The sequence below is a fragment of the Eulemur rufifrons genome, chromosome 16 (assembly GCF_041146395.1).
Source record: "Eulemur rufifrons isolate Redbay chromosome 16, OSU_ERuf_1, whole genome shotgun sequence".
NCBI lineage: Eukaryota > Metazoa > Chordata > Mammalia > Primates > Lemuridae > Eulemur > Eulemur rufifrons.
The window spans coordinates 88,393,809-88,421,711 of NC_090998.1; the positions used below are offsets into that span (position 1 = coordinate 88,393,809).

At 49.5% G+C, this 27,903-nt stretch overlaps 1 protein-coding gene across 1 annotated transcript; it reads left to right on the top strand.

The window, feature by feature from the left end:
• The first annotated feature begins 216 nt into the window (after positions 1-216).
• TAB1 (TGF-beta activated kinase 1 (MAP3K7) binding protein 1) lies at positions 217-27,903 on the top strand. Its single transcript, XM_069490054.1, has 11 exons — positions 217-272; positions 13,898-14,034; positions 14,374-14,527; positions 15,743-15,829; positions 16,330-16,468; positions 17,411-17,524; positions 18,174-18,285; positions 20,586-20,730; positions 22,778-23,000; positions 24,195-24,357; positions 25,968-27,903. The coding sequence occupies exons 1-11, from the start codon at positions 240-242 to the stop codon at positions 26,173-26,175; spliced, it is 1,515 nt and encodes a 504-aa protein (XP_069346155.1). The 5' UTR covers positions 217-239; the 3' UTR covers positions 26,176-27,903.

The window sequence follows — 27,903 nt, forward strand, 5'->3', positions numbered from 1 at the left end:
GAAGGGCTGTCAGATCAGGACCATGAAAGCTCTTTGCACCCTTCTCAGTCCGACCAGAGAACGGTAGACGAGCGCGCCTGCGCACACGTTCCGCTACGGCCCCATCCCTCTCCGGCCGAGGGGTGGCGCTGGGCGCATGCTCCCCGGCCCGCGGTCCTCCGCGCCTCCTTCAGGCCGCTCTATCCGCCCTTCTCGCTGCTCTGTCGGGAGGCGGGCGCGCCCGCAGAGGTCCCTCCAAGATGGCGGCGCAGAGGAGGAGCCTGCTGCAGAGTGTGAGGAACCGGCCCGCTCTCCGGGCTAGGGGTTGGGACCCTGCCGGGGTGGCTGTCGGGTGCAGGAACGGCTCCCTCTCCGCTTTTGGACCGCCTCCTTCTCCATGGCGAGGTGTGACCTCCACCCTCCCCTCTCGGACTAGCCCTTCACTCCCGAGGCCCGGGCGCTTGGCGCGCACGAGACTCGCGGCGGGTTTGGCCCCGTGGGCCCGCGCGTGCGCGCTGCCGCCCCGGCCCCCGGGGGTCGAGGGGGCCGGGGCCGCTGGCTGCCGAGCTGGCGCTCCAGCCAGGCGCTGAGGGTGGGAGCCTCCTGCAGCCAGAAGGGAACGTGGCGCGGCAGCGGAGCCAGCCAGGGTCGCAAGCCCACCGCGGGACCGAGCAGTCGTGCAATGATAATAATAATGGCAACATCCACTTGTGCACCGCTTACCTGTACCCCAGGCATTGTACTAATTGCTTTACATTTGTAAATTTAATTTTCATAGCAGCCCCATGAGATATGCTATAGTTATTGAATTTTTACAAACTGAGGCACTGAGGGGTGGTCATTTGCCCAAGGCCACACAACTGGTGAGTGTCAGAGGCAGGGTTAAAATCAGGCAGTCTGATTCCAGCACTCTCCTTAACCTCTGGGTTATACTGAAGGAATAAGGAGTGGTGGCCTCTGGGTTCTAGTCCTGACTCTATCTCACTATGTCTCTTTCAGCCTCAGTTGCCTTCTCCTAAGGTGAGAGCAGGGAGTGGGAGGATTGTCTTGAGGCTCACCCCTACCCCCAGTCTGGACCCTCATGAGTTTGACGCTGTCTTCCAGCCCCTGCACCCTCCTGACATGCATGTGCACATAGATGCACACACAAGTTGGCACTATGGCCTACTCTGACCTGCCAGTGTAGGGTGCTGATCCCCTGGGTCCTCCCTCCTGGTGGCACTCTGTTAGAATTGCCTTTGGACTTGTGTGCCTCCTGTGCTAGAAAGTAAACTCACTTTGATCTGTGATCTCTTGCATACCATTGTGTCTCCAGCATCCACCACCACTATGTGCTGGGCACTCAGTAAATATTTGTAAAATAACAGCCAGGCGTGGTGGCTCATGCCTGAAATCTCAGCACTTTGGGTGGCCGAAGTGGGAGAATCCCTTGAGGCCAGGAGTTCGAGACCAGCCTGGACAACATAGCAAGACCCTGTCTCTACAAAAAATGCAAAAATTAACTAGGCATGGTGCATGCCTGTAGTCCCAGCTGCTTGGGAAGCTGAGGCAGGGGGATCACTTGAGGAAAAAAAAAGAATAGTTAGCTTTAAACACATAGCATCTTGATGCAAAGCAAGGGGAAGGCAGGAATGTCTACACAAAGCCCCGCCTGCCCTCCTGAGGATAGGACATCCCTGCTCATAGGGTGTCGGAATGTCTATGCAGTGTGTGAGACTTGCAAGTGAGAGTAGCTTGGACACCTGCATTCAACAGATGGGTGTGAGGCAGGGGTGGGGAACCTTTTCATGTTGGAAGGCCACATTAATTTAGCTGTAATCAAATAAGACTGCATTCAAGAAACTTCAATTAGATACACTTAATAATATACATTATTTTGTAAAAATCTAACTATATACTTAATAATTTCAAAAATTGAATACTATTTGTTAAAGTTAACTAGCGTTTTAATGATTTTGTTGTGTCTGCTTTCTGTTGGAAAGCATTTGAGTATTTGTTTGCAGCATGGAGGTCCGCAGTTTCATTTGATCCTCTAGATGGGTTTCAGTCATTTGTGACCTTAAGGGCATCTTGATTTGGGTTAGTTAGGAGAATGTAGATTCACAGCAATAAGTGGTTGAAAAGCAAGAAAGCATTTTTCAGGCGTGTTGCTGAAGGTGTGGGTATTCAACTGCATTTTTCCATATTTCAATTGGATCTTTCTTAGCATCAAACAATGACTTTAAAATGTCATCCACGGCCAGCTGTGGTAGGTCACGCCTGTAATCCTAGCACTTTGGGAGGCCAAGGCGGGAGGATCGCTTGAGGTCAGGAGTTTGAGACCAGCCTGAGCAAGAGCGAGACCCCGTCTCTATTAAAAATAGAAGGAAATTAGCTGGGCGACTAAAAATATAAAAAATTAGCCGGGCAATGTGCACACGCCTGTAGTCCCAGTTGCTCGGGAGGCTGAGGCAGGAGGATCTCTTGAGCCCAGGAGTTTGAGGTTGCTGTGAGCTGAGCTGATTCCATGGCACTCTAGCCCTAGCAACAGAGCTATCTCGAATGAATGAATGAATGAATGAATGGTCATCTACTGAGAGCTCAATCAATTCCATCTGCAGTTCTTTAGATATCTTGGTGATAACTAGGTGAGGCTGAAATGCTAATTTTAATGTGATGTCATGATTCTCTTTTTATTCTGAAATCACGCAGTGAGATGATGTCATGATTCTCAAAGTCAGTGAACCTTTCATTGTATTCTCCAATTAATAGATCTGTAACAGCTGTGTATTCTTCAAATGATCTGCAAATATCATCCTGCTCATCAATGAACTTTGCTAACTGGGGAAAATGTTCATCCAAAATTTCCTTTTAAAGAGGTGTTTTGAAAAAAATAGCTTTTTTCAAAATGCTTGGATTTTTTGCCACATATCATATATAGACTTAGTTTTACCTTGCAAAGAAATATTCAGGTCCTTTTGATTTGACTTGTCACATGGAAATGCAGCATTCCTATAGAAATCTTTAAATAATTCATATTGCTGATTCTGTTCTTCATAAAATTTATCTATTCTTATAGAGATAAAATTTTGGCTAACACCTGTCCCTGTAATTAGCCAATGCACTTTAGAATGATAGGGCAAATATGAATACCTCATCGTTCAACTTTAGCATGTTACAAAACTGATGATGCTGTGTTGCATTTGCACAAATATAGTTACAAATATTTATAACTTGTTGCAAAGTATCACTTTAAATAGGAGCTTTAGCACAGAGATTTTGCTGATGCAAGATACAATGAAAAGAAATGAGAGCATCTGGATCTGTTAATGCTTTTTTTTTTTTTGTCTGTGCAATAAACCCTTCATGTTTTCCTGTCATGAAAGGTGCACTATCTGTACACACACTCGCTAAATTTACCAAATTCAGTCCAACTTCACGACATTTATCTTGAAAGTTGTTGAAGATATCTATTCCCCACGTTCTGTTCCCAAGAGTGCCCAAAGCGAGTAACTCTTTATGGCAAAGAAAATCTTTATGACCTGAATGAAGTATAAAACCTGCCCCAAGTCAGTAGTATCAGTTGATTCATCCAAAGCAATTGAATAATATATATTTTCCTTTTGAAGTTGTTCTATTAAGTTGAAGGCCAATTCATGTTGCCAATCAGTTATGGTTCTCCTTGAAAGAGGCAGTTGTTTGTGCTTTGAAACGTTATTGGGGTCTAAGCATCCTACAACTTCGACAATGCATTCTTTCACAATTTCTACATCACTGAATGGCTTCCCTTTTTTCCTGAGTGTATAAGCTACTGTATAAGTTGTTTCAGTGGCATTATTTCCTGGTCTTATTGCTGCTTAAAAGAATTGTCTTGGCTTTTGCTTTTCATCTTTTAATTTCTGCAATACAATCTTTTGCGCTTCTCCCTCTAATTTAAAATATTTGTGGTCCTTATGAGTGTTATAATGATGAGCGTTGAATTTCTTTTTTTTTGTTTTGTTTTGTTTTTTGAGACAGAGTCTCACTCTGTTGCCCGGGCTAGAGTGAGTGCCGTGGCGTCAGCCTAGCTCACAGCAACCTCAAACTCCTGGGCTTAAGCGATCCTACTGCCTCAGCCTCCCGAGTAGCTGGGACTACAGGCATGCGCCACCATGCCCGGCTAATTTTTTGTATATATATATTTTAGTTGTCCATATAATTTCTTTCTATTTTTAGTAGAGACGGGGTCTCGCTCTTGCTCAGGCTGGTCTCGAACTCCTGACCTCCAGCGATCCACCCGCCTCGGCCTCCCAGAGTGCTAGGATTACAGGCGTGAGCCACCGCGCCCGGCCTGAATTTCTTTAATGTTGATACTGCAGTATCACAAGGCAAGCAAATCATCTTTAGCAGAAACAAGGTAATATTGCAATTCCCAATCCTCATTAAAAAATCTGTTTTCTGTTTCCTTCAGCATTCTTTTGGTCTTCTTTGACACGATGGGCTGTTCAGCAGATAGAATTAAAAAATACTGTCGAGCTGTGCAACTATTCACAAATTCCACTTCAAACAGAAACACAGTGCACTGTTGTCAAAAGCTGATAACAGACTGGCGTACTTGACCCCCATAAACTCTGGCCAACTAGCCTTGTGTGGTAGTGGTGCCAGTCAGTCGGGGAAAGTTAGACCTAAATCAGGAGCATAGCAGCCATCAATTGAGCCTGTGGCTAGTACTAATGTGCTAATTGTGCCAGTCAGTCTGGGAGGATTATTTTGTTGAAACTTATTTTTTCTTTGGTATTTTAAATACATTCATTTTAAAAATAAAAATATAAAAGACAAATATGTGAATAAAAAGAAAAGGATTTGTTTTGTAAAATTTGGATTCAGTCAAAAGGCCACTTAGACACCTCGAAGTCCACGTGTGGCCTTAAGGCCGCAGGCTCCCCACCCCTGCATTAGACCATCACCTATACCCATGTCGTCCACTCAGCTGCTGCTCTAGCACACAGGAAGTGCCCACAATTGTTAGTAGCCACTTTGAGAATGAATTAGGAACTCTCTTTGTGATGATGACACAGAGAACCTTTGATGAAAACTCCAGTGGGAGAGGTGGGGGCCAGGAGTGCTGTTGGTCTCAGAGCCGTGGGTCATCCAGAAGGTCAGAGATGGCAGGAAGCATGGGGCCTTGTGAACTTTTTGGAGAGAAAGAACTGTTGTCTCCCACCCTGAGCCATCTTCCTGGGGGCATCATTCTCACATTCTGAGCTTCCTTTTCGCTTCTAAGGAATTCGGGTGCTTTTACCACAAAAACACTCAGCCTTTTCGTACCATAATTTGATAATTCTAGCTGTAACCTGAACTTGGAACCATGCTTTGTCCACTTCTGCTGCCCAGGAGTTTGAGGTGAGTCTGTGCAAGGACTTTGATGAACTATTTTTATGTGACATGAACACGTATGTATTTCAGGAGCTAACGCTTAAATATATGTGCACAAGGCATTTGTAAAGCCCTTAATGGGTTAAATACAATTGGATCACTATAGAAGCTTTTTGTACCAAGACATGAATTTTGGAAATTAGATGGTTATTTTTGTTTGTTTGTTTGTTTTGAGGTGGGTCTCACTCTGTTACCTGGGCTAGAGTGCAGTGGCATCATCATAGCTCACTGCAACCTCAAACTCCTGGGCTCAAGCCATCCTCCCAAAGTGCTGGGATTACAGGCGTGAACCACCTCGCCCAGCTGAAGTTAGGCCTTTTGAAACAGCCTTCTTTTTTACCAGATTTTCTGTTACATTTCTCGTGAGCAATTAATTTTTAAGACATGGAAGAGTTAAAGTCCTCTGTGTTCACTGTTGTGTGTGTTTAAACGGCTCCGCAATGAGGCTGTGCTTAGTGTGAGACACCCCCTTCTCAGCTTCTCGCAGACTCACTCACCCTGTGCTCAAGCACCACTCGCTGCTGGTGCTGGCAGGCCTGGCATTTGGGGGCGTGGGAGAAAGTATGCATCAGTGTGTGCAGGGGTGGAGAGGTGGGTGGTTTGTGTGAATAGAAAATGCATGACCTTTCCGAAAATTCTTCAGAAATGTGGAGGAAGGAAGCGAGAGACTTGGCAGTCTGGTAGGTTTTAATAGAATCAGCAGTGGATGCTTGGTATGGATAATCCCACATGGAGGTGGAACAAGGTGGGAGAATATGATCAAAGCTCACCCAGCCACAGCAGTGCGAGAGTGATTCAGGTCCACTGGTACAATCAGAGGGGACCAAGTACTCTCGCATTGGTAAAACCTCCTGGAATTCTCTGGCCATTTGTTATTGAATCAGTGTCTGAAATGCTGTGGGGACTACTTTCCAGGCAGGGCCTTCCACTGAAGGAGCACCCAGATTATATGAGAAACTGCCCATGAGTCATTGGATCTAAGACACCGTTATTTTAAGGACACATTTAGTATTTTGTATCCTGCTCAGAAAGAAAGTGCACTGCTAATTAACTTGTAACATACCAACTCCAGAGATGTTAAAATGTGGAAAATGTAGATTTTCAAATCAGTGAAATAAGATGTCTAATTAACAACACCAGGCTACAGCATGAGGGTTGCCACAAGGCCACATGGTTAGTGGCCAGTGAGTGGGGTGCCAAGTAAACACGGGGTGAGGCCACTGGGATATATTTCTCAGGGAAGGTGCTCCATGACCTTGGGCAGTGTTTTCCCAGAGTCTGAGACACAAGGAGGTAGTTTGGGATGTGTCAGGTACAAATTGAGGTAGTCATGTACTTTTCAGGTGTCTTTCAAACTTTCTAACGATATCAAGAGAAAGACTTGGTTTGGTCCTCCTAGTATTTCCTTAACGCCTTTCTGGTACTTGCTAATCTCCCTTTTTTGATAACATAAAATAAGGCTGTAGCTCAGAGTCTATAACAGGTAATGGGTTCAGCTAGAATTGAATAACCTTGTTTTGTTTTTGTTTTTTATTATCCTCTAGATATGGCAAGTAATACTGGTCTTCCGCTTTATAATACTAGAAAAGTTTACATTCAAAATGAAATCATTTGAGCAAAAGAAAATGTGGCAATTTAAAGATAAAATAAGAAATGGATAATTTCTTGAAGATGGTGAGTGGATGACTGAGGTTTGGGAAACACGAGCCTCTGGCACCGGTTGGATTTGAGCAGGGCCTTTGGGGATGGGTCGGACTTGGAAAGACAGAAAAGGGCAGGCCTGCCTAACCATGGATACTTTGAAATAAGCTCTTTGGGTAATTTTCTTCTTATTTCTCCTTCCTTTATTTTAATAGAGGGACAGGACAGATTGGCTAGGAACTTAATGTTTAAAAAGTGCCAAGGTAAAATGAATAGAGCTTTGCTCAGCAAGGTGCATGTATATAAATAGTTGGTTTGTTGTGAAATGTGTGCTTGTCTCTATGACTGTACCTCTGGGGTCAGCAGCCTCTTCATTTGAGGCTTCCACGATACATTTGGCTTTTTAAGTAGGGCAAACATTTGGTGAGGTGTTACTTCCCTCCTGTGTTTGGTGCAGACACCTACCTCCTGCCAAAAGTGGGTTAGCTTCCCATGCTTTTTGTTCTGGTCACAGTTTTTTAGAAGTCATTTGGAACACTGTATAGAGAGTCTTATCTTTATGAGATAGACAGCTGAGTTAGATTGTTAATCTGTCAAAGGGTGAGATTCAAAACTATGTCAACAGTCTGGAAGGCTGGGATGAAAGCATTAAGATATAATCCAACTGATATAAATTTAGGTTTTTAAGAAAAATCTTCTGCGGGAGTTTGGGGGAGACTGACATGGTAGAACCTCACAGGAAAGAGACTTTGTTATTTCAGTTCACAGCAAGTAGGAGTTTTCATGTAGAGACTAGATGCCCGCCTTTTATTTAGGTATATAAAGACTATTGTTTTCGTGCGTTGATTTTCTATCCTGCTACGTAACCGATTTCTTATATTGTTTGAGTTAGTTTTTCGTTGACTTTTTTTTTTTTGAAACAGAGTCTCACTCTTGCTCAGGCTGGTCTCAAACTCCTGGCCTCAAGCAATCCTCCTGCCTCAGTCTCCCAAAGTACTAGGATTACAGGTGTGAGCCACCGTGCCTGGCTGACATTGATTCTTTAGGGTTTCCAGGTATACTTTCATATCATTCTGCAAATAGAGATAGCTTTACTTCTTTCCCAGTTGTTATGCTCTCATTCTTTTCTCTCATCTAATTGCCTGGACTAACATCTCTAGTATGAAGTAACAGAGTAGGCATCCTTGTTGTGGCCCTGATCTTAATGGGAATGTCTCTTCTTTGTGTTTCCCCACTAAGACAGTTGCTAGCATTAGGATTGACTGACATATACATGTAATAGCATGTTCAGTATACATATAATAGCGTGTTCTGTTCTCTTCTGTGTTTATATAAAAAAATGGACAAAGGTTGTCCATGGAGTCTATACCCGTTGACCCACATACCATTTGCCAGTTTATAAAATAATAGATTTCTAAAATATTAACTAGCTCAACATTATGAAAAATCAGATTTCCAAAAAAAGTACGTAACAGTGTAGAAGTGTCCAGATACTAGTCATATATACTTACTGAAGAATAAGGCACTTGCTAAGTATATTGACCTCTGTCATACACACAGGTTTTCTAATTTGAGAGGATTTGTTATTCCTGTATCAGCCAAGTATGGCTGCAGTGTCCAGCAGTCATAACGGCATCAGCCACTCTTTTTTTTTTTTTTTTTTTTTTGAGACAGAGTCTCACTCTGTTGCCCAGGCTAGAGTGAGTGCCGTGGCGTCAGCCTAGCTCACAGCAACCTCAAACTCTTGAGCTCAAGTGATCCTCCTGTCTCAGCCTCCCGAGTAGCTGGGACTACAGGCATGTGCCACCATGCCCGGCTAATTTTTTCTATATATATTTTTTAGCTGTCCATATAATTTCTTTCTATTTTTAGTAGAGATGGGGTCTCGCTCTTGCTCAGGTTGGTCTCGAACTCCTGAGCTCAAACGATCCGCCCACCTCGGCCTCCCAGAGTGCTAGGATTACAGGCGTGAGCCACCGCGCCCGGCCTACATCAGCCACTCTTGATAGCAGCGTCCTGGGCTCCCATTGTGAAATGCTCTAGAGGAGTTGCTCCTGTGCCACAGCACATTCACATGGCAAGTTCCTCAGTCACCTGAGTTTGTTTCCTCCTTTACTTGTGCAAGACAGTTTCACTGGCCTTTTTAGTATCTCCAATGTTGAATGGGCCCGTAAGTTGCTTGAGTGATATTTATTTGTTTTTGGAAAGTATACCTGGAAAGATTTAAGTCCCTGAAAGCCTGTGTCTGTCCCTGTGGGAGTTAGATAATGGTAGAGGAGGTACTGTGATTGCAGCTTCCATGACAAGTTTTGCATCTTGGGCAACACAGTTGTATTGTTCTATCTTTTCTTCCTATGCTTTAAAACACCTGTGGCACCTTGGGGTGCTGATTATTGACTTCTTGGCCCCTCTTTTCAGTTGGAGGACATGGGGTACTCCTGACTGAGGAGATGCATTTGTGCTTCTCCTTCATCTTATGTTTAATTTCATTCCCACTGGAGATGGGAGACAGACCCTAGAGAAGGAGCTTCCTTTTGGAAGTATATTTGCCAGATTATCTGAGACCTTTGTGAGCTCCTTGGCAATGGAGAGATACTAATCAGATCTGAGACATAGAGGATGATTGGCAACAAATCAGTTCCTTGAAAAAATAATTAATTCCCTGTCAATTAACTCCTTACCACTGCCCAGAAGCCTTGGACTGCCCTCCCACCTGGGCATACGTACATGCAAACATGGCCTCGAGCCCTGGTCACTACAGAGACCACACTGGCATTCTTGCACTTTCTCAAGCCTAACACCCTTTTTTCCACCTGAGGGTCTTTGCACATGCCCTTCTCTCTGCCTGGAAGGCTGCTTCCCCACTTTCTAGAACAGCCGCTGCCCCATAGTTTGTTCAGGTCTGGCTCAGAGTTCACCTTTCTGGAGAGGTCTGCTTTTCTTACCACCTCATCTCAAAGAGCCCTCCCCATCACTCTCTGTCCTGTACTCTGGTGTGTTTTCTCCATACCACATATCCCTGTCTAAAATTGCCTTATGTATTTATTTATTGTATTGCACGTTTGAAGCCTCTCTCCCCCTGGAAGGGTGGCTTCAAACAAGGAGCCCTCTTGTTTTCTCTGCTCTGTCCACAATACCTAGAATAATGCTACCTTTTGCAAATGCTCAGCAAATACTGTTGAATGAGTGTATGTATTAAATGAATATACTGTAATCACGTGTGGGTTCCAAAGACTTTAAATTCCCATTTATGTTAAGAGAGACATTTATTTAGCTTTAAAATAAGACAAGTCAAGATTAGACTAGAAACTATTTTATGTTACTGTGAAGAAGTTTTTCTTTTGTTGTTTCTTGACCTGAAAGCTTTAAATGCCTGGTGTCGTCAGGAGGAGCGGAGCAGAATTTCAGAATTGCTGCCATTTCTTTTCCATTGGTAGATTTTAGTCATATTTGCCATTTTCAAAGACTATTAGAAGGCATTAGTAGCTTTTCAGACCTTGTGGTGAAATTGTGTGAATAAAAATAAATAAATAAAAGTCCTCTCAAAAAGATACAAATAAGTGTAGAGACATACCATGTTGATGGATTGGGAGACTCAACATAGTGAAGATGTCCATTCTCCCCAAAGTTAAAACAGTTCTAATTAAAATCCCAACAAGACTTTTTGTAGATATAGACAAGCTGATTTTAAAATGTATATGGAAAGGCAAAGGAACCCAAATAGCCAGAACAATTTTGAAAAGAATAAAGTTAGAAGAATCACACTAGCCAATACTATAGAGCTACAGTAATCAAGAGTGTGATATTAGTGGAGGGATAGACACATAGATCAATGGAACAGAATAGAGTCTAAAAATAGACCTGTACAATATGACTGGTTAATTTTTGACAAAGGTGCAAAGGCTGGTCTTTTTAACAAATGATGTTGGGACAATTGGACATCCGTATACAAAAACAAAGAAAAATTGATCGACATCTCCTGCCTTATACAGAAATTAATTCAAAATGGATCACAGATCTAAATGTAAAACTATAAAACTTTTAGGAGGAAATACAGGAGATCTTTGTGACCTGAGTCTGGATAAAGAGTTCTTAAACATGATTCCAGGCCAGGTGCAGTGGCTCATGCCTGTAATCCCAGCACTTCGGGAGGCCAAAGTGGAAGGATTGCTTGAGACCAGAAGTTCAAGACCAGCCTGGGTAACATAGTGAGATCCTATCTCTAAAGAAAAAAAAAAAAAAATAGCCAGGCATGGTGGCACACACCTGTAGTTCCAGGTACTCTAGATCACTTGAGCCCAAGAGTTCGAGGCTGCAGTGAGCTGTGGTCACCACTGCACTCCAGCCTGGGCAACAGAGTGAGACCCTCTCTCAAAAAAACCCACAAAAACCCAAAAACATGATTCTAAAACCATAAACCATGAACCATGAAAAAACAAAATGGATAAAATGGACTTCATCAAAATTTAAAAGCTTTTGCTTTACAAAAGACACTGTTAAGTGAATGAAATGCCAAACTACAGATGGGGGAAAATATTTGCAAATCACATATCCAACAAAGGATTTTTATCCAAAAATACATAAAGAACTCTTAGAACACAATTTTTAAGAAGATAACCCAATTTAAAATTTTAAGATTTAAAGAGACACCTCACCAAAGAGGATATATAGATGGCAAATAAGTACATGAAAAGATGCTCAGCATCTTTAGCCATTAGATAGGCGCAAATTAAAGCTACGATGAGCTATCCCTACATACCTCTTAGAATATATAAATTTAAAGAAACTAAAAGATAATACCACGTGGTGGTAAGGACGAGAAACAGCTAGAACTCCCATGCATCGCTGGTGGGAATGCAAATGGTATGACCACTCTGGAAAACAGTTTGGCAGTTTCTTATAAAGTTAAACATACTTAGCATATGACCCAGCAATCTCACTCTTAGGTATTTACCCTAGAGAAATGAAAAGTTACATTCACACAAAAACATGAATGTTTATAGCAGCTCTCTTCATAATTGTAAAAAACTGGACACAGCCCAAATGTCCTTCAGTGGATGAATAAACAAACTGTGCTCCATCCATACAATGGGATACTGTTCTGCAATAAAGAGGGACAAGCTATCGATGCACTCAAGCAGCGACTTGGATGAATCTTAAAGGCATAATGCTAAGTAAGAGAAGCCAGTCTCAAGAGGTTATGTATTAATATACAAAATTTCATTTATAGGCATTCTGGAAAAGACAAAACCATAGTGGTGGAGAGCAGGTCCTTGGTCGCCGGGGGTCAGGGGAGAGGGTGACTCCAAAGGGGCAGCGTGCGGGAATGTTTTGGGGTATGGGGTCGTTCTGTATCCAGCGTGTGGCAGTAGTTACACAGATCTTTACATGTGTTAACATTCATAAAACTGCACACCCAAAGAAGTTTTACTACATGTCAACTTGAAAATAAAACAAACTCTTGTACCCTGCAGAAGTTGCTCTGAGGTGCAAAGTATAGAACTAAAGCCTTAAAATAGATAAATGCAGCATAAAAACAACTAAAATGAAAAAAATTCATAAAGTCCACTCCCTGTCAGTATGTAAGTAAACAGCAGAAGAAATTTGCCACAGAAGCTAACCACAGGCTTTTTACATATCTGATTGCAAAAGCCTGTTAAAGTGGCTTTTACATCATTTTTTGAAAACTTACCACTAACTTGTAAGAAGTTGCACAAACTGTCTGTGTTTAATGTTTCAATAAAGCTTTTAATACGAATTTTCATTATTTTCCTTGAAATTGGACTTTGGTTCTCCCAGCTATTTTAGTTTGCTCTAGTACAACACGGTGGTTCTGGGAGTGCCCTTGTGAACGAGGCCTTATTCTCAGGTGGGAGGCTCGAGGTGGGGCAAGCTTTCAGTGAGAAGCAGGCATTGCACCAGAGCCTTTTGGCAGTGTCATTTCTGGGGCTTAAAAAAATAGATGCTCAGGGTGCACCCCTAGGAGATTTAGTAAATTCATAGTCGGTGTGTTTGGGCCAGGGCCTGGACAGCTGTGTCTGTGTGCGTTTACAGCTCTGCAGTGATTATGCTCAGCACCTGTTAGATCCCATGGGTGGAATGGGAGTCAGACACGGGCAGGCAGGGGTGATGGAACGGAGGTGGAGGAGGGGGACATGAGAGGGGTGACTCCTAGAGGTGGTGACTCCTGAGCCAGAGTCCTGAAGGACATGGAGAATCACAGACAAGAGGGAGGAGGCTGTGGACTGGGCTGCAAGCATTTGGGACTGGCAGGGGAGACGGGAGAGGACTCCGGGGCAGAGTGAAAACAGGTGGAGGCCCCTTACCAGGGAGAGGGAGTGAGACTAGCTTTTAAGTCGGATTTCTCAAGGCTAGGTCCGTGGCCACCTGAATGAGAATCACCTGTGAAGAGCTGCCTACAATGCAGATGTCCTGGGCTCCATCCGCACCAGACGTTCTGCGGCTGGGGCCTGCAGTTTTAACCAGTGTCCAAGGGATTCCTTTGCACTGTGCAGTCAGCGCCACTGTGATGGGAAGTGAGGCCACCAAACAGTTTCCTACTGAGAGTTTGCTTCATTTGTGTGTGTGTTTCACTGGTGTTTCCTAACATAGCTCACTCCTGGAAACCATTGCCGAGCCTTGCATTTGGGAACGCTGTTGTCTTTCTCAGGTTTCCTGGGGAATCAGTTTGTGGACTAGCCAAAAAATAGCAAACCCTTCTGCAGGTGTCTGTTCATACAAGCATCATGTTTTTCCAGAAGGAAGTGGAACCCTCTGTGTGGGGCCCCGGGCCTGCTAGGTTTCTGTTGGTGAAGAAAAAGGTGAGATGGGGTCTGCCCTGGGGAAGAGGTGGTGCCTGACAGTTTCTGGTGTCCTCCTCCAGGAGCAGCAGCCAAGCTGGACGGACGACCTGCCGCTCTGCCACCTCTCTGGGGTTGGCTCAGCCTCCAACCGCAGCTACTCTGCTGATGGCAAGGGCACTGAGAGCCACCCGCCAGAGGACAACTGGCTCAAGTTCAGGTGTGCGTGCCAGTCTTGCTCTCCTGGGCACAGAAAGTTGGTTTGCAAGCAAGGAAAGGCACCCATCTTGTTGCTGTCATGTATGGGGCTTGCTGGTGAGATGTGGACCTTGGGAGGTGGCCTCCCTTATTGTCCCTTCCACAGCTGGACTTCAGACCAGCTGAGGGTCTGCTACAATGGGGGGTATGGAAGGAGCATCCAGAAGGTCATAGCCAGAGTGAGGTGGGGAGACTAGGTGGGCACCTGAAGCCACAGCTGCTGTATCTTCAGTCTCCCCGACTTCTTCCCCCTCCACCTCTGAGCCTCCTGTCTCAATCTCCTGCCCTTTGCCTCTGCTAGGAGTGAGAACAACTGCTTCCTGTATGGGGTCTTCAATGGTTACGATGGCAACCGAGTGACCAACTTTGTGGCCCAGCGGCTGTCTGCAGAGCTCCTGCTGGGCCAGCTCAACGCTGAGCACACTGAGGCCGATGTGCGGCGTGTGCTGCTGCAGGTAATGGTGCTGGGGGGCTAGCGGGGACCCAGCCGAATCATGTCTCCCCCGCCGTTCTCCTGGAGCTCCGGCCCTGCGACTATAAAATGTTGCCAGGGTTAGCCTGAAGATCCTGCTGGCATCTTCACCCCTGGTGAACACCCCTGGTGTTTTGAACCAGCCTTTGCAGAGGAACAGCTCTGGGAGCAGCTTCCAGGGGCAGGGGCTGCCCTCCCCAGGAGTCCAGGACCAGAGGGCAAGCAGCAGGCCTTCCACGGCTGGCAGGGTTGGCTCTGAAGGGGGTACTGCTGGAGGAAGGGGAGTTTAGGGATGTCAGTTTGGACAGAGCTGTGCAGTGGGGGCAGGGCAGGGCCTGGTAGAAATGGGGTCATTTAGAGCCATCTCTTTCCTCTGAATGTGGTCTGGTGCTCAGCCTCTAGGGGCTGAAAGCATCCCTGGGCATTGGGGAAGAGACCTTGCCTCCCCACCTCTGACTGGCTGCTGCCCTCATTGGCCAGTCCTTTCTGCTTGCTCCAGTTTGGGGGTTTTCCTCCTGGCATCCCCTTTTAAAAGCATGTCTGGAAGCACTTTGTTTTAGTTGAGAGGATGGATTCCTGGTCCTCAAGAACAGTGATCTCAGCCTCTTCCTACCCTTGTGGCCCCTGTGCTCCTGTGCCAGTCATGCTCAGCAGATCCCACACCCAGGGGAAGGTGTCAGTGTCACCAGTGTCCAGGGGCCAGCAGGATGTGACAGAAGCCTCTCAGGAAGAGGTTGTAGTTACCACGAGCTGTCACTGATCTGGCAGCTTCTCGGAGCCAGCTGCTGTGCTAAGGGTGGATTAACTTACTTTGCCCTCAGAACAACACTTATCTCCGTCGCATAGATGAGGCTGAGGCGGCAGAGCTGCAGTTCACACCAGGTGGTCTGTGCCAAGACTGTGCTCGTGGCCTCTGTGCGGTCTTCTGCCTCTGCTCCCTCTGCAGTGCCACCTGTGCAGTGTGCCCACCCTCTGGGGCGGAAGGTCTTTGTCGAAGACCTTGGTCTGCAGGAAGCAGCAGGTGCTTTGCAGTGCCGGCCCAGGGGCAGAAGTGCTGCGTGTAAGGCCCCCATCACATGAGGCCCTGCAGGGAATACAGTGACTTTGTTGCTGTTCTATTAATAGCATTTGAGCATCAGGTGACACTGGTGTTTTGAACCAGCCTTTGCCCTGTCCTCTGCACCCTCCCACCCCCCAGGCCTTTGATGTGGTGGAGAGAAGCTTCCTGGAGTCCATCGATGATGCCCTGGCTGAGAAGGCGAGCCTCCAGTCCCAGCTGCCGGAGGTAATGTCCCCAGCCTGCACCCCGGGAGAAGCAAGTCAAGGCCTGGTTTTGCTTTTGCTGGGAGCAAGGACTCATCTGCCTTGCACTTGCAGGCCATTGACATAACTGGGCCAGAACAGCAGGAGTTACGGGAACAGTTCCTGCTGGGGGACGCTGGCGAGTGGCAATAGGTTTCCACTTGAGGGGCCTCCCTGGCCCTCGGTGGGCAGCTTCACCCTGAGGCTCAGCATTGGGTGGGCCGTGATAGGTGGAGACCTTTCCAGGGCCTTTGACTTGAATCGGTCCACAGCCTGTTCCCTCACCTGCTCACATCACCCACCAGCACTTGCAGAGCCGGCCTCTGCAATTTGGTTCTCCGAGTTAGGTCATCTCCGGCTCTCCTGGAAGAACCTGCCCTGGAGCTGCAGCACGGGCTTCAGCCTTGCTCTTAAGGGAGGGGAGGGTTTGTGGGATCGTCCCAAGCCCCCATGTGCTCTGACCTCTCTGGTGATGGGTTCTAGGGTGTCCCTCAGCACCAGTTGCCTCCTCAGTACCAGAAGATCCTTGAGAGACTCAAGGTGTTGGAGAGGGAGATTTCAGGAGGGGCCATGGCCGTCGTGGCCGTTCTTCTCAACAATAAACTCTACGTCGCCAATGTCGGTGAGCTGCCCGTCTGTCCCGGGGCGGGCAGTGAGGGCTGGGGGAGAGGACGTCAGCCGCAGGGGTTGGTGTGTTATTTGGCGATGTGCTTTCCAGACACTTAGAAGCATTAGTGCCAGAGTCTCCTGAGGCCGTTGGGTATGTTTCCTCCTCACTGCATAGGAGTGTCTCAGCCCCAGCTGGAAGGGAGAAAGGAGGCCATGGGAGGCAGGTGTCCTGGTTTTAGTCCCCACTCTGCCTCTGACTGTGGCCATGGGCGAGTTGTATCCCATCTCTGGGTGGCCTCAGTGGCTGCTGCTTCTGGAAAAGGCTACCTGGCTGTGGAAGACCCAGTTGGCGTCCCCATGAGCAGCTGCGGGGTGGGGCTGTGACACGGACATCGGGATTTGTGGGCAAAGGAGGGGCTGTCTGGGAAGCAGAGAAGGCTGCGGGGTGAGGGTTACCACAGGAACTCTGTAGAGACCCCACTGGCGAGGTCCCTCCTACTCTTCCTCCTTTCCTTAAGATTTCAGTGTGGAAAAGCTTCCAAAATATCAAAAAATGGAGTGAGTAGTATTTAATGAACTTCCACGTGCCAATCCCCAACCCCAGTTATCAGCTCATAGCCAATCTGATTTCATTTGTAGCCCTTGGTCCCCACATTATTTTGAAGCAAACCCCAGACACTGTCATGTTATCTGTAAATGTTTCAGCATATACCTCTAGAGAAAAGGTCTTTTTTATTAAAATCATTATCCTAGGATTAGGCTGCAGAAGTTTAACCTAATTCCTTAATATCATCAGCTGCCCCTCACTGGTGACTGTCCCCAGTGTTCTTTGCCTCTTTTGCTCTTTTGTCGTGTTTCCCTGTGTGAGATGCCTGCTTTTCTCTCTCTGTCTTTTGAATGTGTCCTATTTTTCCCTATCCTTGGTCTTTGCTTAGCTGCTCAAATTCTGCTGCAGGTACGAACCGTGCACTCTTATGCAAATCTACGGTGGACGGGTTGCAGGTGACACAGCTGAACGTGGACCACACCACAGAGAACGAGGATGAGCTCTTCCGCCTCTCCCAGCTGGGTGAGTGGGGGGAATGCCTGGTGGGGGTCGGTGGGAGTGGGCCCAGCCCCCGTGGGCTCGCCCTCGCCCTTCCTCTGTTGTCCGGGTAGACAGGGGCGGGGAGTACAGGGGCTGTGACCTTGGCTCTGGGACCAGCCTGCCTGGGTTGGATCCTGGCTCTGCTGCTTACTAGTTGGTGACTAGAACTTACTGAAGTTTTGTGTGCCTCAATTTCCTCATCTGTGTAATGAGGATGTGGTGTGGTGTGGTGAGGATTAAAAGAGTTGGTTCATGTAAAATGCTTCCTAGAGTACCTGGCACATAGCAGTTACTCACGGTTGTTGGTGGAGACCAAGAAAGGCCAAAGAAGTCCTGCGATTCCAGCTGCCATAGTAGCCTCTCCCTCCCTTCTGGGGGCCCTTGGGGGCAGAGGCAGACCCAGGGCAGTGCTGGGCGCCGGAGGGGGCTCTGGGTGGGGGTGTCCTGATGGGGATGGGGACTGAGGACCTTGGGGACTTGGGTCAGCTGCTTTCCAAGGTGCCCTGGTGTTGTCTTCCTTTACTATTCAGTGGGTCCTCACTGCCTGGTTTTCACGGATATGTCCCTGTCCCCTTCTTTTTGTTCTTTATGAACAAGGAATGGGATTGTTGCGTCGTTCCTCCTCTGACAGGTTTGGACGCAGGAAAGATCAAGCAAGTGGGGATCATCTGTGGGCAGGAGAGCACCAGGCGCATCGGGGACTACAAGGTCAAATACGGCTACACGGACATTGACCTGCTCAGGTAGGTGCCAGCCCCGCTGTCCCCCGTTCATTTGTAAGATCAGAGGCCCAGGGCAGAAGCAGATTTTAGGGTCCAGCAACAGAGGTGCAACTGAAGTAATTCAGATCCCAAAGCGACTCTTTCTTCCTCCCAGGGAGGTTGGTGTGGGGCGGGCCCTGGGTCTGGCAGGCCAGGAGCTGGGATCCTACAGAGCTGGGCTGGCAAGGAGTCAAGTTGGGGAGCTGGGCTAAAGCCAGGGGCAGCAACAGTGCCATAGGGCCTGGCCGGAGAAGCCAGCGTTGGCATGAGGTGCCTGGCATGGACAGGGATGGACGGACCAGAGGCCTGTTGGTCGGTGCTGCCCATGGTTGGGGCTAGGGCAAAGGTGTGAGACAAATTGTAACTTCCCTCCAAGGACACCTCCATTCTGGGTATCACTCAAGTGCTTGCAGCAGCCAAATGGACAGCAATGATAATTATGAGTTTTTATTGTGCCAAGCCTGGTCACAGTTCCATATGTACATTCTGTTATTCGTTCCTTACTCAGACCCACGAGGTAGTTACCATCACCGCCCCAAAGGCGTTTTCATGAGAGGAAACTGAGGCATGGAGACGTAAGGTAGCCTGCCCGGATCAGAGGGCCAGTAATGGACCGAGGCAGACTTGAAGGCAGGCGGCCTGAATTTGGAGCCTGTGTCCTTAACCGCCGGCTAGCTTGTGTGTGAAATGCTGATTGGGAGATGCGCATGTGTACTTGCGTGATGCCAGTTGTGGCATTTAAAGTCATGGCCAGAGCCCTGGAGGAATCATGCCAAAGACCCCATCAGCAAAGGCCAGGTCTTGTGGCTTAGAAAGCACATGTTAAAACTCCTTACCCTCCCAAGATTTAGAGAACTGAGCTGAGAACTTTTATCCCTATTTTGTGGGGTTCTGTTTGCTTTATTGGAAAGTCATCTGTGGTTTAAAATGCTTCAAACAGTGCTGCGATCTATACAGAGAGAGGGAGTCTTCTTCCCACCCCACACCAGGACTCCCTCCCCGGGGGCTGCTAGTTTCTGTGTATCCTGCCCTCTGACCTCTGTGCACGTGCACATATGCACACATGCGTGTGTTTCGTGGGGTCTCAGGCACAGGCATCCTCTTCAGGACACCCACAGATGCTCCACTCCCTGCCCAGTGTCCTGCCCCTCCCTCTTTGCTTTTCTTTTCTTTTTTTTTTTTCTATTGGCATGTGAAGTAAGAGCTACTTTCTTTTTTTTTTTAAACCTTGAGATATGACTGACATACACAAAGTTGCACATATTTAATACATACAACTTGATGAGTTGGGGATACGTTTATACACACCTCATTGTTGTCAGTAAAGATGCCCATCCCTGGCCCATCCCACACTTTGGGAGGCCAAGGCAGGAGGATTGCTTGAGGCCAGGAGTTTGAGACCAGCCTGGGCAACACAGAGAGACCCCATCTCTATAAAAAACTTTAGAAATTAGCGAGACATGATGGTGTGCACCTGTAGTCCCACCAGGTGGGGGAGGCGGGAGGATCACTTGAGCCCAGGGGTTTGAGGCTGCAGTGAGCCAAGATCACACCACTGCACTCCAGCCTGGGCAAGTGTGAGATGAGTGAGACCTCATCTTTAAAAAATAAAAATTAAAAAAAAAAGATGCCCATCCCTCTGTTCCTGCACATCTTACAACCGGGCGACATCATTCTTCGCAATTGTCGGTAGGATTCCGGCTCCTACTGACAGACCCTCAGGATGTTTGCAGACTTTACTCTTCTGAGCGTTGTTGCCAGGAACTCCTTGTATACTCACCTCCCTGTGTACTTACATGTGTTGGAACTTTTTGACATTCAATGACTCTGACACCACATCAGCAAATAATGATTCTTGTGCAGGTAGGAGTGTGTTTGGGGTCTTAGTTGGCTTGGACACCTGTTTTAGGGGAGCCCAAGTGATAGCAAGACGAACGGTCTTTTAAAAAGTAACCTCTCCCTCTTGCTAGCCCATGCCCTGCCCTGCCACTGCCCAGGTTCTGTGGACAGGAGGTGCAGAACTGGCCAGAATGAGGCATTTGACCTTTGCCCTCATGACCTCAGCTGCCTGCCAATTTTTCTGGCTCCTCTGAGTTTTGTTTTAGTAGCTGCTGTAAGAAGACAAGTGTGTTTTCTGATTTTCTCTTTCCCCTATTTCTTTTCCTCTCATCAGGTTGTGTGTTTTATTTTACATTCTGGGTACAGGTTCCTCCCCTCAGCAGAATCAGCATCCACCTGGGGCCATTCCAAGCAAAGCTCTTCCCTCCACTCTCTCCCCATAGTGCTGCCAAGTCCAAACCAATCATTGCAGAGCCAGAAATCCACGGTGCACAGCCACTGGACGGGGTGACCGGCTTCCTGGTGCTGATGTCCGAGGGGCTGTACAAGGCCCTGGAGGCAGCCCACGGGCCTGGGCAGGCCAACCAGGTGAGCTGGGCCTGGGTGAGCCAGCGGCTGCGGAGCATGGCTGACCTGCAGGCTCCCTGGCCACTGGGAGCTCTGATTCTCAAGTTCTGTCTCTGGGTTCAAAGTGGTGGCCCACACCTGTAATCCCACAATTTGGGAGGCCAAGTCAGGAGGATTGCTTAAAGCCAGGAGTCCAAGACCAGTGAGATCCCATCTCTACAAAAAATAAAAAAGGCTGGGAGAAGGAAAAGCCCAGAGCTCTGAAAATACCCACTTACTCAAAAACTTTGCTCATTCTGGGCTTGAAGCAATGTTGGTCCCCAGGGCCCGAGTGAGGCCTTCAGGGAAGAGGGTGAGGTGGAAGTGAATTTCCATGGGCATGGCATTGCTCTGGGCCCCTTGGGAAGAGGCCTGGGCTAGGAGGAGAGCCCAGAAAGGGGTGTGGCCTGCTGCATGGCTCCCTGGCTGACTCGTAAGTCCCACAGTCCATCACATCCTGCCCTGGGGCTTCGCTTCCCTCTCTGGGCAGCAGGTGATTTGCTGACCATTCCTCACTCCGCAGTGGGGATGGTAACGTCTGCATTTGTGGGAGTGTGCTAAGGTCAGGTGTGGTAAACGTAGATCCTCGGCCAATGGAAGCTGCTTATTTTTCCTGCACCTTGGAGTATACACAGCCGACCGTTGTCACCCAGGCATGACCTTGAGGCAGTCACTGCAGGGGTGATTTTGAAGGGAAGCTGCCTGTATCTAACCTTGGATTGCTGAGTGGCTAAGAAAAGTTCCTGTTGTATTCTTTCTTCGTCTGTGATTCTTATAGGAAGATAACCTTTTCTGCTTTGTCTTTTTTAATTAAAAATCAGGAAGAAAAAGTTTTAAGTGCCTAACTATGCCCTGATCCCTGTGTTGCGTTTTTCACCTATTATATCTTATCATTCCTTCCAGCAGCCTGTAACGCAGAGGGCAGGGGCTTGGGGCCCATGGGATTCAGGGTTTTGCCTGAGGTGACATAGCTGGTTAGCGATGGAACTGCTCCCCCCACCCCCCCCACCCCCCGCCAGCCATGTCCAAGCCATTTCCTGTCACCTGCTTCTGCCCTCCTACCTCTAAGAGACTAGGCCAGCCATCATACAGAGCATTGTTTGTTTGTGTTTCTGATCTGTCGATGTGATTTTTTCCTTCCTTTTTTTGTTTTTTTCTTTTTGGTTTTCATAATAGAATTATCCAGTGGCTTCTACTTACTAGGTTCTAGAATACAGATAGTCTGTGACTTGTGATAGTTCAACTTAGGATTTTTCCACTTTATGATGGTGTGAAAGTGATATGTATTTGGTAGAAACTGTACTTCAGGTACCCATACGATCATTGTTTTTCACTTTTAGTACAGTATTCAATAAATTACATGAGATAATCAATACTTCATTATAAGATAGGTTTTGTGTTAGGTGATTTTGCCCAACTGTAGGCCAGTGTAAGTGTGCTGAGTGCAGGCTAGGCGAAGCTGTGCTGTTCAGTAGGTTAGGTGTATTAAATGCATCTTTCAGCTTATGCCATTTTCAACTTGATGGGTTTATCAGGACGTAGCCCCGTCCTAAGTCCAGAAACATCTTTACACTAGACAGTGACTTCTCTGAGGGCAGGGACCGTGTCTGCATTCCATATCCCCAGAATGAATCCTGACAAAATGCCTGGAGTTTGTTCCAGGAGAGAAAGCTTGGTAATAACGCCAGTCTACACCGGGCTTATTAATAGTCTGCCGAGTGCTCCTGCATCCATTGTGTTATTCAGTCCTCATAGTGACTCAGTGAGGTGCAAATTATCCCCATTTTAGAGGTGTGGAAACCAATAATCAGAGAGATTGCAGGGTCATATGCCTTTTCTAATGAGAAAGTTCTGGAAAGATTATCCTGAATACCTTGAAAATCCCAGATTGCAAGCTTGGCTGGCAGGGACTTCCTCCACCTGTGGGGCCGGTGACTCTCGAGTCTCCTGACTCAGAGCTCTGGAGTTACGGCCCCAGTCCTGGGCCTCCAGTTGTTCCTCACCAGGTTCTTGCTCCTCCGTCCTCCAGGAGATTGCTGCGATGATTGACACTGAGTTTGCCAAGCAGACCTCCCTGGACGCAGTGGCCCAGGCTGTGGTTGACCGGGTGAAGCGCATCCACGGAGACACCTTCGCCAGTGGTGGGGAGCGTGCCAAGTTCTGTCCACGGCACGAGGACATGACCCTGCTGGTGAGGAACTTCGGCTACCCCCTGGGCGAAATGAGCCAGCCCACACCCACCCCGGCCCCAGGTAGGTGTGCTGTGTGGACTGGCCGTGCCTGTGGACACCGTGGGGGGCTGGAGGTGGGTGCAGAGCAGCTGAGGCAGTGGCCTTGCTGCTTGGCATGGACATGGAGTCGGGAGGCCTGGCTTAGTGTGGTTCTAGTCCAGGCTCCCTGACTTTCAGCCTTTCTGAGCTGTGTGCTGATTTTTGCCTTTTGTCTGTAAAATGAGGATAATTCCACCTGCCCTGGCTCCCTCCTGAAGACCTGAGTGTGTGAACAAGCAATTTGCAGAGCCACAAGGCCGTGTAATAGACACGAGAGCTGCCACTGGTTGAGGGCCTACTATGTGCCAAGTGCATTAGCTGTTACTTCCTTTAGTCCTCATCAACCCTAGAGACAGGTGGCACACCCATTTTTCAGAAGAGGAAACTGAGGCTTAAGAAAGAAGGTGCCTAGTTGTGGTTGGGCATCTGGACAGACGGTCAGGCCCCAAAGCCTGGTCTGTCCCTGGGCCACACTGTAGGAACTGGGGGGTAGACGGATGACATTTTACTTTGTACCTGTTTTTTTTCCTTTACTGTACAACTCATAAACAGACTTTCTGCCATTTTAATTCTTAAACCAAGTCGCCTGGGAAAAGAGGTGATTGTTCTTTTCTTGTGCTCCTTAGTGTTAAGGCCTGCTTAGTGTTAAGGCCTTCAGTTCCTGAGGCCTGCATTTCTTTTCCTTTTTTAAACAAGCAAACCTTAGAGCCCAGGCGTCCACAGATGGGTTTGTTCTCCCATGGACGCCAGGGTTGCTGGAGTTCCTCTGCTTGTTGTTGTTGCGACCGTATTTTTATTGGGTCAGCCTCCACTAGGAGCAAACTTATCCTCTGGATTAAAGCGTCCATGGGAAGCCGGGCAGTAACCCTTTCACTGAGGCAGCTCAAGCACTCGATTTTGTTCCTGCTTTGAGCAGCAGCAGGCTTTCCTGCTGAAAGGAGGTCTTGGCCTGGCTGAAAGAGTGTCTGCCAAGGAACACTCCTCCTAAGCTGTCCCAAGGGCTGGGGGTGGGGTCACACTGGGGCTTGGGGAGCCATGGGGGGCCAGGCATGGCCACCACCCACGCTCTCAGCCCTCAGACACCACCCCTGCCAGGCCTTGGGGCAGCTCTGCCCCCACTAGCCCAGCTTCCCTCCTCAGCTGCTGCCTATGCCCACTGCTGTCTTCCGCCCAAAGCTGCAGGGGGACGCGTGTACCCCGTGTCCGTGCCTTACTCGAGCGCCCAGAGCACCAGCAAGACCAGCGTGACCCTCTCCCTCGTCATGCCCTCCCAGGGCCAGATGGTCAACGGGGCCCCCAGCGCACCCACCCTGGACGAAGCCACCCCGACCCTCACCAAGTAAGCCCCATGCACCACCACCCCCGCCCCCCGCCGCCAGGCCTGCACCTCTTGGCATGTCCTGGGAACAGCCCAGGTTACCTGGGTGGAAATGGCCACAGAGCCAAGTCCTGTGGCCGAGTATCCGAGGGGCAGATGCCCTGGGGTCCTGTGTCTCCCGAGTCCCCCAGCTCCATTCCAGGGAGGGAGGTCTCCCTGGAAGCTGAGCAGGAGGCACAGCCGTACTGGTCAGCCGCTGTTGGATCTGGGGCTGGGATGGGCTGGAGGTTAGGGGGCAGGGTTGGGACAGACGGGGTGTAAAGTCAGGTAGCTGGTGGTGACAACCTGCTGCTTGTGTTTTCTCATGGGCCCCATAGCTAGTTTTCATTCAACAGGAAGGTTCTCTTGTCCTTTTCTCCCATTTTGGAGTATGTGATGGAGGGTGGCCTTCCTGTGGTATCCATGCTTGGGGGACATTTTTGGCCTGTACTGGCTTGTCCTGTGCTCTCTGACTAAAATGTCCAATTTTAGCTTAGAAGTGAGTTCAGTTTAAGGCGGCGGAGGTGGGGGTCGGGAGAGGCGGTGGGGGTCAGGGGCGAGGCAGCGGCAGCAGCCTGGGGTGAGGGGTGTGGGCAGGGCCCCAGCTGCAGACCTGCCTGACAGGTTTGGAGTCCGCTGACCCCTTCACTGCTATGGAATGCACACCCCCACACCCCCCACGCCCCCCACACCGGGGACCAGGATCTGGTTTCCACATTCCAGCCCTGCATGGAATAATAGAGATGCCACACCCAGCCCACGCTAAGGACGGTGAGGATGGAGCTGAGCAGGATGTGGCCAATTAGAAGGGCCCTGGGGAGGGAGTGGCCCTGTTGGCCTCTGCTTCACCCAGCACCTTCCTTTCCGTCTGCGCCCGGGTTGCTGCTGCTAACAGCGCAGCTGCCACCGGCCTGGCAGGGCCTGCCGCGCAGTGGGCATCTTGAGTGCAGGACAGGGTGGCCTCCGCACCACCCCTCCGAGCTGACTAGAGGAAGCCTCCCACTGTGTCCACAAGGTAGAGTGTGGTTGCTGTGGCCACAGATGAGGCGGGACATGCGCCCTCCTCCTCTACCTCTAACCCCTGGCCCCAGTCAGCCTCTTGCCTCCCTCCAGCGTCTGCGCAGCAGCCCGGGCGGCCCATGGTGGCAGCAAAGGGAGGGGGCAGAGGAAGGTTTCCTGGGGGAAGACAGCCCGCCGGCCTGTGATGAGCGCAGGACGGGTGGCGGAGTTTGGAATGGACACTCCGTGGCTCAGCGCTGCGCTGCGGAACGTCCTCTGACGGTGGGAATGTTCCGTGTCTGTGCTGTCCACACAGTAGCCGTTGGCCACACATGGCTACTAAGCATTTGAACCAAGTGTTCCATTTTATTATTTAACTTTAGTTAAAGTAGCCACATGCAGCTAGTGCTTTAAAAATACATTTGACTTTTTATCTGTCTCTAAGAGCATCTGGCCAGGCCTGCTCTTATGGTCACCTCTCCCAGAATGGCCTGCAGCCTGAGGGGCTGGTAGAGGCAGGGCTGTCCCCACCTGGAAGCCAAGGCCCCCTTGACCTAGCTGCCCCTGACTGTCCCCCTCCTGTGGTCCCACAGCCAGAGCCCGACCCTGACCCTGCAGTCCACCAACACGCACACCCAGAGCAGCAGCTCCAGCTCCGACGGGGGCCTTTTCCGCTCCCGGCCCGCCCACTCTCTCCCGCCCGGCGAGGACGGCCGTGTGGAGCCCTATGTGGACTTTGCAGAGTTTTACCGCCTCTGGAGCGTGGACCATGGCGAGCAGAGCGTGATGACAGCACCATAGCACAGCCGGGAAGTGCAGCCCAAGCAGGGCCTGGCGTGGGGATGAGGGATCCAGTGCTGGGGCGGGACAGGGATTAGCCTTTTCCCAATACTTGCCTGGGCCATGGTGGCCAGTGGGTGTCCTGTCCTCAGCCTGCATCAGACTTTATCCCACAGCTCTCGGGGCTGTCGCGGGTGTAAATGCAGACTGGACCTGTGTTCTGCACCTTGCACAGCAGGCTGGAGGCCACTCCCTCCCTGGCAGCCTCAGCCAGGACTGTCACTTGCTCAGAACAAAGGGCCCAAGTGTGGAACTGTGGCTAGCCTGCAAGCCCCGCCGAGGGTTCCTGCAGCAGTGCGCGGTGGAACGGGAAGAAGGGTCCCGTGCACACCCCGACTGTCCCAGGCCCAACAGACACTGCTCTCAGGCCACCCCTCCTCCTGCCACTGCCTGCCCTGGAATAGCCTGTGGCTGCTACAAGTGCCCCTCACCTCCGAGTGGTGGCTTCTCCCCTTCTCCAGCCTCTCAGCCCTGTGCTCCTAGATCCAGAGTAGAACCCTGGGCCCCATTCCTGGACCTGCCCTAGTTGTCAGTGGTGAGGGCTCAGGAAGACCAGGGGAGCATCAGGGGTCTGGGACGACCACAGGGTGCGGGGTGGGTGGCAGGCAACCGAGGGAGCTGGTCTAGGAGAAGCACTGGTCCTGGAGCTGCCAAAGGAGAGTGGGCCGGGCACCTGGGCTTCCCCAGAGGTGGGTACGTAGGAGATGGGGGCGGGGGGCGTGATTGGGCTGCTGTGGTGGCTGCTCTTGTCAGGCCCTGAGTCGGGTGAGCCAGTATCGGCCTTGTGTTTCCGTGCTGGTGCCGGGGAGGACTGGGGCGGGGGGCGGGGGGCGGCCGGCTGAGGTGGACAGTCTTTCCAACGGGTGATGGGGCTCTGCTGGCTGCCGCGTAGCAAGCAGGGCTCCCAAGTCAGGCAGTGGGCACTTGCTCGAAAGAGGAGCGTGGAAAGTGGCTCCAAGAGGGCAGAGACCCAGCACTCTGGGAGGCCAAGGGCTTTGGGGATGTGCCCTGTTTCTGTAGACACAGGGGAAGGGTCAGACCGGCCCAAGGCCTGAGTTAGACTATTTCACGCGTGTTCTCCGCCTTCGGGGAGGGGGGTGCCCCCAGGGTTGTCTGCTGGGATTGCCATTTCTCTTTTCAGAGGAGGAAGCAGGCCCAGAGACGTGTACCTTGTTCAGGTCACACAGTGGTGGAGCCAGAGCTCAAAGCTGTGGCCATTTTGTCAGTATCCAGGGCCCTGCTGGATTCTGCCCTCCCACCCCCAGCCTCCCTGCCCCACCCGGTCCCCGTGGAGCTCCCCGGGGACTGCAGTGTGCAAGGCCTCTGAAAAGCCAAAGGCCCGTCCCAAGGCCGCCTGCTCCCTCTGTGGTGCAGGGGTGCGTCTCCCTGCAGCCGGTGCAGAGCCAGGGGCAGGCGGGGAAGCCACAGCATAGGCGGGGGAAACATGGGTCTCAGCGGAGGGCCCTGACTCCCCCTCCGCTTTGAGGCCATCTCCGTTCTGCAGGTGAGCGAGTTTAAAGTCGGTCACAAAGGAGGCTTGGGAACAAAGGGGATTCTCTCCTGAGAATGTCTCTATGATGCTGTTCCGTCTCTAGAAATAGAATCACTTTCTTAATGCAATAAAAAAGTAATAAATGGTGGCATTACACGTTGTAGTGTTAGTAGTGCTGTTGCTCATGTCTCCTGTAA

Bases quoted from the DNA above. Each gene is read 5' to 3' on its own strand.
- TAB1 (XM_069490054.1), top strand. From the start codon at position 240: ATGGCGGCGCAGAGGAGGAGCCTGCTGCAGAGT. The intron at 14,035-14,373 runs GTGTGCGTGCCA...TGCCTCTGCTAG, and splicing joins GACAACTGGCTCAAGTTCAG to GAGTGAGAACAACTGCTTCC. The intron at 24,358-25,967 runs GTAAGCCCCATG...GTGGTCCCACAG, and splicing joins GCCACCCCGACCCTCACCAA to CCAGAGCCCGACCCTGACCC.